This window comes from Gymnoscopelus microlampas, assembly GCF_963454915.1.
Source record: "Gymnoscopelus microlampas genome assembly, chromosome: 12".
NCBI lineage: Eukaryota > Metazoa > Chordata > Actinopteri > Myctophiformes > Myctophidae > Gymnoscopelus > Gymnoscopelus microlampas.
In genome coordinates this window covers 17,387,407-17,397,406 of record NC_139949.1, presented here as the reverse complement: position 1 = coordinate 17,397,406, position 10,000 = coordinate 17,387,407, and the positions used below count along the sequence as shown (strand labels likewise).

General features: G+C 42.3%; 2 protein-coding genes across 3 annotated transcripts; both read right to left on the bottom strand.

The window, feature by feature from the left end:
- Positions 1–716: 716 nt before the first annotated feature.
- Positions 717–5,439, bottom strand: LOC311057233 (uncharacterized protein; the record flags this gene model as incomplete). The annotated part of the gene is made up of 7 exons (XM_084074182.1): positions 717–1,768; positions 1,900–3,245; positions 3,496–3,713; positions 3,989–4,854; positions 5,004–5,090; positions 5,201–5,296; positions 5,385–5,439. The coding sequence occupies 7 exons, from the start codon at positions 5,437–5,439 to the stop codon at positions 720–722; spliced, it is 3,717 nt and encodes a 1,238-aa protein (XP_083930308.1). The 3' UTR covers positions 717–719.
- LOC311057010 (uncharacterized protein) lies at positions 5,188–8,737 on the bottom strand. 2 transcript variants are annotated; one of them, XM_084073882.1, is made up of 7 exons: positions 8,659–8,737; positions 6,483–7,197; positions 6,232–6,312; positions 6,057–6,110; positions 5,801–5,848; positions 5,385–5,453; positions 5,188–5,296 (listed from the first exon to the last, which is right to left on the bottom strand). In XM_084073882.1, exons 2-5 carry the CDS (start codon positions 7,189–7,191, stop codon positions 5,817–5,819), a joined length of 876 nt encoding a protein of 291 aa, XP_083930008.1. In that variant the 5' UTR covers positions 7,192–7,197; positions 8,659–8,737; the 3' UTR covers positions 5,188–5,296; positions 5,385–5,453; positions 5,801–5,816. The 2 variants fall into 2 exon arrangements, with proteins under 2 accessions (XP_083930008.1, XP_083930009.1); XM_084073883.1 differs by lacking the exon at positions 8,659–8,737 and having other exon boundaries at positions 6,483–7,218.
- Between the last annotated feature and the right edge of the window lie 1,263 nt (positions 8,738–10,000).

Below are 10,000 nucleotides of genomic sequence, written 5' to 3'. Positions count from 1 at the left end.
TATACCGTATATGTCCTTAAAAAGGTCTGAACAGGCCGAAACGCTGACAAACGCTTTTTTCAGCATTTCCAGTGTGCAGACTTTATTCCTTTTTTATAATACTTTTGTTTGTCTTGCACCTGAGCCATGGATGTGTGTGCTACCCTTTTCATCCGTGGTCAAATGCTTATCAAAGTAAGGGTCCTTGAAAGCAAAAAGGTTGAGAATCACTGAAACTATTTATTTTCCAAAAAACATGAACCAGATATGTTTTGCAGAGACTGCTAATACAACACAATACAAAAGATAATAAAAACGTAATACTTCTGGATATAATGAAATAACAATATATATATATATATACACTATATACACATTATAGGTAAGACAGAGGTAAATGTTGTACAGGTAGAACTGCAGGTATGACAGAACTCTTAAGGCATGTATGATATTGTTTGCAGCCATGGGTTATGTGCAAGTAGCAGAAGTCATACATGTAAAAATGTGCTAGAAGCAGACATCATTCACAGTATATAAAAATGTCCAAGAAGCAGAAGACATACATATAATATAAATGTCAATTTCACTTGTCTATGTACATTTTGCAAATAGTTGCTGAGATTTTTTTTACAGTTTAGTTCTTTCAGTCTTTGTCCATGATCAGGGCACTGAAAGCTGCTGGGAAAAATGAGAGGGGGGGCGGGGGGGGGGGGGGGGGGGGGGGGGTGGTAGCATATCTCTCATTTCTTCCTCTCTGCTGTCCACCTATCCTTCTCCATGGCATAGAAGGAGGATTGTTGGAATTCCTTCCATGACATCTCCTTTGCCATGCCTTTGTCTTTGTACAATGAAAGTACTTTAGACGGACAGTAAATGTACTTCCCAGTCACTCCTGGAAACCCAGTGTGAATATGTGGACTGTTTGGGCCCTGCTTGAGCCCCTGGCGGCAGAAACGGCAAAGTCGTCCGCTAGGTTGAGTGTCTGGGAGTTTCCTCTTTCTCTGGGCTTTGGCCTCCACTCTCTGTTTTGTTGAGTCCAGTTCACGTTGAAAGAACTCAGTCTGTGCAAACTCCTCAAATGTCATTTTGGGATTTGTCAAACCCTCTGCAGAGTAAGCTTTGAACACCTTAGTGGAGCAGTAAAAATATCGCACTGGCAATTTTTGATAGAAGAAATGAATTGAGGATCCATCTCCTGCTGAGTACCGGGATTTAGGCTGCCCACAGGAGAGACATTTCCTTGTTTGTGTATCTGGTTGCTGCTGCAGCTGCTGCTGTTGCTGCTGCTGCACTATGTCCAGCACCATTTTCTGGATCTCTTCCTTTGTCACTGGCATTTGAGGTGCTCGTTGTGACACAGGTTCTGCTGGATTCACGATGGCTGGTGGAATTGCAACAACTGGGACATGGACAGTCTCACTCCCCTGAGTTAGACTGTACCAAAGGTTTTGTGTCTCCACAAGTTTTTCAGGACTGGTGTTCAGTGATGAGGAGGTGTTCATCAGTTTGGCCAGATGTTTTGAGTACTGTGTTATGTGATATTTGGTTGTGCTGTGTAGCAAACTATTTGGATCTGTGGCAGACTGAAGGACCATGGCAGCATAATCTTTATCTACCAGTTGCATTATGTCTTTTTTCCCATGGTACTTGACTAGTAGACTGTCAATAGCTGCTTTCATTGGTTGTGGCCAACGTTTGTAGTCCAAAACAAACAGTTTCCGACCTGTCTTGATGGGTCCAGTGCGGGCACTCCTTGGTGAGGACTGTACTGGCAGGGGTATGGAGCGCACTAGAACAAAGAAAACAGTTTCAATGATTTGGTACTATAGTATTGTACTAATATTTATTCAGTAAAACCATTAATGTATATATTCACATATTAATATGTAAAATATTTGTAATATTTAAGTGTCAACTCACTCTCAGCTGTAGGCTCCATGTGTATTTGGGACAACACCTCTTGCTTAGGCACTAAAAACAGCTCAGAAGATGCTGCCAGGCCAAAGGACATTGGTGACACAGTGGATGCGGCCAGGCCAGAGGATGCTGGGGACACAGTAGATGCTGCCAGGCCAGATGATGTTGGGGACACAGCAGATGCTGCCAGGACAAAGGACGTTGGTGACACAGTAGATGCTGCCAGGCCATAGGATGTTGGGGACACAGTGGATGCTGCCAGGCCAGATGATGTTGGTGACACAGTAGATGCTGCCAGGCCAGAGGATGGTGCTGCCAATGTCAGACCAGTTGTGGGTGGTGCTAGTTCAGGGGGCAGAGGAACAGAAGAATCACTTTCTTTTGCCTTGTGTTTGTCCCAGTCAAGTGGTACTGGGCGGCACTCTGGCTCTCTGTATTCCAGGCCAAACCTTTCACCTGTGTCCCTGTCAGAGAGGTGAATTGCAGGGTACTTCTCCTGGCCAGTCACTCTCTTTGAAGCAGAGTTCAGATCTATAAACAACGATGGATCAAACACACGTGGGAGGATGACACCTGGCTGCTTAAGATCCACAAGTCTTTGGTAGTTCCAACGTGCCACCCCTGTCATGCCCTGGGCCTGGAACAATTCACAGGAGGCATGAGTTCCAGTAATCCACTGAGCCTGGTGGAAGTGGAACCCCTCTTGCTGTGATGTCCCTCTGACTGGGATCCAGATGGGGACTTTTGCTCCTTCACCACGGACATGGTTCAGCTGCAGAGTTCCCCCATACCGGTACAGGATCCCCTCTGTGAGCTCAGGGTCACTGAGGCACCCACGGAGAATGTGCACCCTCTGGATACGCCACAACTTCAGCATAGATGGTTTGAACAAGGGCACATTGTTTGGGTCGGTCATCTGGTGAAAGTTTTTTAGTACACTCTCAACTCTTTGTACCAGTAATGCTGGGCATGGAATTCTGATCCGGCAGTGCTGTCGTACGTGTTGTTTTGTTGGATTATGTGGATGTATTGCACAGAATTTATAGGCATCCTTCAGCCTCTGCAGGTCTTCCTGATCCACTAAGGAAAAGGCAGTGGAGAGTAACTCACAGAAGGTGCTGAACAAAGGATGATGCTCAGATGTGCACTCCCGTGAGAAACGGCGCATGCAGTGGAACAGGTCCAACTTGACAACAATGTTGGAGTTGAAGTGTATCCGGGATGCACAGGTGTTCTCCATAGGCCCAGCGGTGGCGTTAGTGATGATGTAATCTGTTGTCTTCCAGGCATCCCAATTGAGGTGCTCATCAGGGAGAGTGTCAGGGATCTTAAATGGTGCACAGCAGTCCCTGGATGAAAAAAAGAGGCATATAAAAGGCTTTTCAAACGTCATTTTGAGAATCACACATCATAATTCTTTATCCCTTTGTACTTGCACATACAAGTACATTTGACTTACTAAGGTTGGTGTGTTGTAATAAGCATAAAAACAACATGTACAGTATTATCACACAAATTAAGGTGAAACCTTGTGTGATTTGGAGGGGTGGGGGTGATAGGCAATACAATAATAAAGAAAGAAAATATGACTATTCTCACCTGTCCACCCATTGGTAACTGGCCTTCTCCACCTCTGCATCACTGTACCTCTTAGCCAACCCGTCGTACATAGGCCGCAGCGACCTTTCTGTCTCAGCCTGCACCATCACCCAGGAGACAATCATCCAGTTCTCATTCATCACTGCATAGCTCGACATGGCACCAGATGACAGTGTAACCTTCCGTGCCACCTTCCTGGTGTGGTCAGACCGCCAGACCTAAGATAAGATAAGCCATTTGATATTCCCAGAGGGAAAATCAGATGTCATTGCAACAACAGCAGTAAGAAAGAACCAAATCAAGATTAAATCAATATACTGAGCTTTTGGGCCTAAATATCTGCACTCAATCTCTGAATTAGTTAACATGTTCAGTCTGTCAATAAATATAAATTTACGTTAATAAATATGCATGTATCATTATATCACCTGTGAATATACAGTATCATTATATCACCTGTGAATATACAGTATGAATAACTACATATACAGACCTGTCCGAAGGTGCCCTGAAGCATCTTGGTGATGGCCGGCTCTTGCCGTCGGTACTCGTCAATGAGGCAGTCGGTCACGTAGTGTCCAGAAACTGATGTTCCACACCAGGCCTTTATGTCGTCATATTCTCCAAAAGGCTGGGGTGTGTCATCCTTCCTCACCATCCGTGTAATTGTCCTCTGTCCGTACATCCCAGCCTCAGCATCCCAGACATTTTGAATGTTGTGGAGATATGCCAAATGAGCTCGCTCATATTTGAGGTGCATCATTTCATTTAACTGGTTTGCCATATCTGTGGGTGACTTGCCAGTGCGCCTCAGCTCATCAATCACAGACTTGCAGAGGGCCTTCTTGTACGTAAGGACTGATGGCAAAATGTTTGTGAACCTCTTGGGTAGTTTCTCCAGCCATTTAGGTTTGTCAGCAAACCAGTGCTTCTTGCACACCTTGCATTGGAGGCGAGAGGAAAATATATAATACTGTCCACTGATGCCAACAACCACCCGAGGCCTACCCACACCAGACTGTGCTACATTAGGTTTTGGACAGCCATAAAGGCATGGCAGTACATAAGTGTTCCTCAGCCGGACCATTATCTCGTTCTCTGGTTTCCAAATGAAGAACGGATGCATTTGGTAGAAGTTTCGGGGTGGGAGTGTCGACACGGTGTCGAGGAGCTCTGGCTGAAAAGGGTGACGCCATAACGAAATGGCATGTCCTGCTTTACGGTTATGCTCAAAGTTAGGCCACAGCCCAAGAGATTTGAGCTCTTCTTTAATGAACCATTGCTGATGACTACTGCACTTCCAAGTGCTTTCACTGGTGTCACATGTGATGTGTGGAGGAACAGGGACCGATGGGCCAACTGAGGGAACAAGGATGAAAAGGACATTATTGAAATGTAATGATAATATGATCAAATTGTTTATTACAATATAATTATTACAATATAATTATGGAGGAAGCATTTGCAGCACAGTAACCTTTTAAGAGAAAACAGAGAAAAAATCTTACCACGTGGAGCCACTAGTGGATGTGGGACAGTGTGTGAAACAACAGGCCTATCTGACGCAGAGTGTCTATCTGAACTTGGTGTAGTTCCTGAAAAGAGGGATATGTTGTGTTAGTGTAGAATGAAGATAAAATGAACATGAAAATCACTTAAAATGAGCATGAAAATCACTTAAAATAATACATGCCTGCAGCAGAACCTGTCCTCTCCACTTGTGGGGGACCTGCTGGCATCAGACACATCAGCTCTGGCGGAATAGGCACAGGGGGCGTCTTCAAAGCAGGGACATCTGAGTCTACAAAAGTACATATTTATGCATAACAGATACCGCCACACCGCATAACACATATTTGGACAGATGAATAGAATCATAGCGTATTTACCATCTCTTGGCGACTTCTGCAGTTTACTTTCAGTACCAGCAGGTGGTCTGGACATCGTAGCAGATGGTACTATACAACAGACAAAATCGTGTCACTCATTGTAGGATTGGCAATATACAAATGGTTAGCTAAAGGCACACACCATCTTATTCCCATACAAAAAAAATAATGTTTGCATCTACTATATTGTTCGTGACATTACATGTATATTACATTATACTAATAACATCTTGTATATTCAATGTGGTGAAAAGACCAAATTCATTCATACACACCAGTACATTTTTAAATAGGTTGATACTCAATTGTCAAATGCATTACATAATAGTCTAAGCAGGGGAACCAAAATGACACAAAAAATACTGTATGTTTTATACTTAAAACTAGGCTAGATACAGAATAAAATGGGTACTCACCATCATCGTGGCTGGATCAATTCATGTTCCCTATCTCAGTTAGCAGAACTTTCGCATGCAAACAATGGTTAGTGGAACAAGTCCAGAACGTGGACAGGACAGCACACTGACATGCACAGAACACGGACATGGCCAGAACATGACCAGAACACAGAAAACACAACAGGCAAAAAAAAGGTTTTGTTCAGGTTATGAGATAAATTCATGGTGTCTCAATAACCTGTCACACAAATTGTATATTTCATTCAAAACAAACCCTTTTCTCTTGTAGCCTGTCCTGGTACAGAAACTGAGGAAGATGTTTCAACAGCTGGTAACACAAAAAGATTGAAATAGCAGACATACATTAATAGCAAACAGATTGAGCCATAATTGATCTTTAATGTCCAATCAGTGAAGAAAGCAACAAACACACACAAATGTGTACTTACAGCAATGCACCGCTAACTTAGAGGGGGACCCCATTATCACCATGAAGCTGTCCAAATCATCGTCTCCAAAGTCTGTGATGCCTGCAGACAGAAAATATGTAGAATGTAGTAAAAATGTAATTTCTACACAGTACATAGGTTGCTTTAAAATAACAGCATCTGTTAAAATGATTGAGCTGTAATGAAGATGAAATGTAATACATTTACAGACACATCTTACTAAAATACTACGGCTGGCATTAAAAAACAACCTTCCGTAGAAGTACTTGAGGCAGGCACAGACGCAGAGGAAACGGAGGCAGATTCCTTCTTCTTCATCAGGTATGTTTTCAGCTTGTCCGGCCATGTACCTTTGGACCACTTTTTCTGCAGTACGAAGGCTGCGTAGCCACCGGCCCTGTTGTCCCAAATCTCCCGGTAAGTTTTGTCCTTATGACGACCAAATCTAACCAGATCGTCGTCGTCTCCAGATGGCTTTTGTGACTTGTATCTGTCTCCAGATGGCTTTTGCGACTTGTATCTTATAAGAGACTGGATCTCATCAAAGCTGTGGGCATAGTTGATAAATGAATGTAAGCTGTCCTTGTTGTGTCCCTCTTTCTCAACGACTCCTGCAGCCTCCTCTGCTTGTAGTTTATTGGTAAGGAATATCATATATCCCACGTCGTTCTCTAGAAGCCACCGAAAGGACTTCCCTTGGTATTTGCCAAACTGCAGGACATATTCCCCAAACACCTCTTGTCTGTCTGAGGCATCCCCTCCTCTCTCTCGAACAACAGTTAAGGCGTTTCGTCTAACCAGGTCTTCTGGCAATGCTTCAGGCTTGTCAGGCTTGTCTGCACCAACGTTGTCCATAATAAGTGCTGCCTCATCTGAAGGCCCCTCAAGGAGATATCCACGTGGCCCCTTCCGGAAAGTAACATGTACTCTTCCAGGGAAATAGGACATTCTTCTGTGCATGTTTGCCTATCACAAATGAAGAAGAGAAAGTATTAGACTTATACATTATACATTTTTAGTTTTTGAAACAAGTTGATATTTTAATTATATTATAATTGTATTGTGTGTGAGAAGCCATGGCTCATGATTCATAGCTCTGTAAATGCCCAGAGCTATGAGAGATGGCTTGTGTCCCACAGTATAGTTTAGACTTTATTCACAACACAGCTTATATCATGGGCCTCAACAAATGGTAAACTGCACTGCTGCTGTATGTAGGGCTTTTTAGTTGATGATTAATTATCATATACAAATAATAAGGATTTATATGTAAACATACTACCAGGCAGATGTGGCAAATAACGTAAATATGCAAAGCATATAACTGAAATAAACCAAGAAACCCTGATTGACAATGACAGAACCAACAATCAAGTGTGATCTAAATCTAGAGTGATTTTGGCCAAACCTACAATGTTTCATTGTGTTTATTGTCACAGACACACAGGGCACTTAAAGCTTCCTCAACGGTATGGATAATAATAAGATATAGAAGATTTAAAAATGATAAAGCTAGAAGTAAAACAGTAGTAGTAGCAAAACATTATGATGATTGATTTGACTATATCTCACTATATCTCTCTCCATCACTGGGGGGAGACCACAGCAGATGTTTATCACATGTACAAGACAATGCAAGCATACCAGCAGCAGCAGGGAGCCTGACTATCAGTCTCACATTCTCAACATGAACTGTACAACCAACCAGAGTATGCTAGTTGAATGAGAGTGAGTGAATGGGGGAGGGGGAGAACTTAGCCTACAGAAATTCACTGGCCACAACAAGTACAGCTGTATACAGAACATAGAAATCAGTAGTCCAACAACACCTAAATTTACTAGTAAAAGCAATCGTATTTTCATGTAATAACTATATTTAAACTGAATTTTACATAATGAGGGTGACGGATTAACATGCAACAACTATGTGCTTCAACAGCTTTGAATGTAATGATCATTTGTGTTTACACATCAATCAAAACACCACAATGACCAACCATTGTCCATCTGTCCGTCTTGTCCTCGCTGTTTTGCCTGATTTACTGCCTTTTTTAAAATTATTTTAATGTTGTTTTATACTTTTGCTTATCTGTTTTTGCTTTATTGTTAAATTAGTTGTAGGCTACTTTTTCTGTTATTGTATTCTTGCTCTGTGAAGTACTTTGAGCTGCATTTCATGTCATGAAAGGTGCTATACAAATATTATGTGTATTATTATTATCTGTGTTCAAATACCCAACGACAATGATTAACCATCTTATTTAAATGTAATTTACATTCACCAATATGGCACAAATGACTGCAAACAATCGGAGATTACATGGGTCGAGTGGGGCATTTTGCCATTTTATCCATACCCAAATAACAAGACAACATGCACAAGTATTCATCAGTCAACTTTTCATTCATCCAAAACAAGTGACTTACCTTTGTTGTGTGTAACGAACGAAATCAATTGCAGTAATAATCATGTATCGTCTTCTCTGTTCTTCTCTCACACTGACCGCCGACTGACCGTTCAGTCCGTGGGTAAACTTTGCGCACCCACTGAGGGGGCGGGGTTGGTTGGGTGTGCGACTCTGAACAGCTGTAAGCCATGGTTCACATGACGCTCGTCTGTCACAAGCGTCATGGCGCTACTTGTTCCTGTTTTTTAAAATGTTTACATTTACAACCCGTACATCTACATAAACGTTCAAAATTCAAATATAAAGTGCTGACCCCATGGCCATGGATGTGACAAGTTAAAACGCCCTGGTCTAAGTAACCGTATCTTCCGTATTTTTCAATACAAAGCCTTTTAATCCAATTGGTGGCCATTTTTTCATATGCTTTCAACAATGCAACCCTATCGGCTGGGAGGTGTACTGCACTCTGATACATTATAACTCTATAAAAAAATGGCCGCGAATCAGATTAAAATGCTTTTTATTGCACAATACAGAAGATACAGGTACTTAGACCCAGACGTTTGAACTTGTTACATTCATGGCCATGGGGCCAGCACTTTATATTTGAAATGTTAACGTTTATGTAGATGTACGGGTTGTAAATGTAGAAATCTAAAAAAAAACAGGAACAAGTAGCCATGACTGTCATGATATGACGGTCATGTTGGCTATACAGATGTATACAATCATTACAATGAAACGGAGCTAACAGGATAACAGTAACTAATTATATAGATGGCCAAAATAAAACGCAAAAACGGCATGCTGACTAAACAGACTATGTCACAGCCTATTTAGTAATGCACTGGTGCCCTTCCACCATGATAAAAAGAAAAAAAAAACTCTCGCAGTATTTTCGGGGACGCGTCCATTTACAGTTCAGTCCGGTCTGGACCCCCCGCCTACTGTATCCGGTACGGCACATGCACAATACACAACGCTGTTTCCGTGTCCGCTCAAGACCGGATATGCAAACTGAAAAGCCAATTGGAACCCATTTAAAATGTACGTTCCGTGACCATTTTCTTAATCAAACATGGCCAACACATCATTCTGACTAAACGTACTATGTCATGCACGTGTTTAGTAGTGTACTTTTGCGTTCTATCGTTAAATACAAACATATTTGCCAGTCTTAAGTCCTGTCCGCACAAGAACTAAAAGCAAGATGGCTGCTCCTGCAAAACTGAGCTAGCCTGTGATTGGCTGGCAGAGTGAGGAACAGCGCCACAGACCTGCCATTGAGATAAAACGGTGGCCAAACACGGTATTGCATCCGTAGTGAGTTAAGACTACCATAGACTTTGCATTGGAAAAGT

Coding starts and splice junctions, on each gene's coding strand:
- LOC311057010 (XM_084073882.1), bottom strand. CDS start 7,191: ATGCACAGAAGAATGTCCTATTTCCCTGGAAGAGTACATGTTACTTTC. Junction 6,313..6,482: donor CTCAAGTACTTCTACGGAAG/GTTGTTTTTTAA, acceptor TTCTGTCTGCAG/GCATCACAGACTTTGGAGAC. Junction 5,849..6,056: donor ACAGGCTACAAGAGAAAAGG/GTTTGTTTTGAA, acceptor TGCATGCGAAAG/TTCTGCTAACTGAGATAGGG.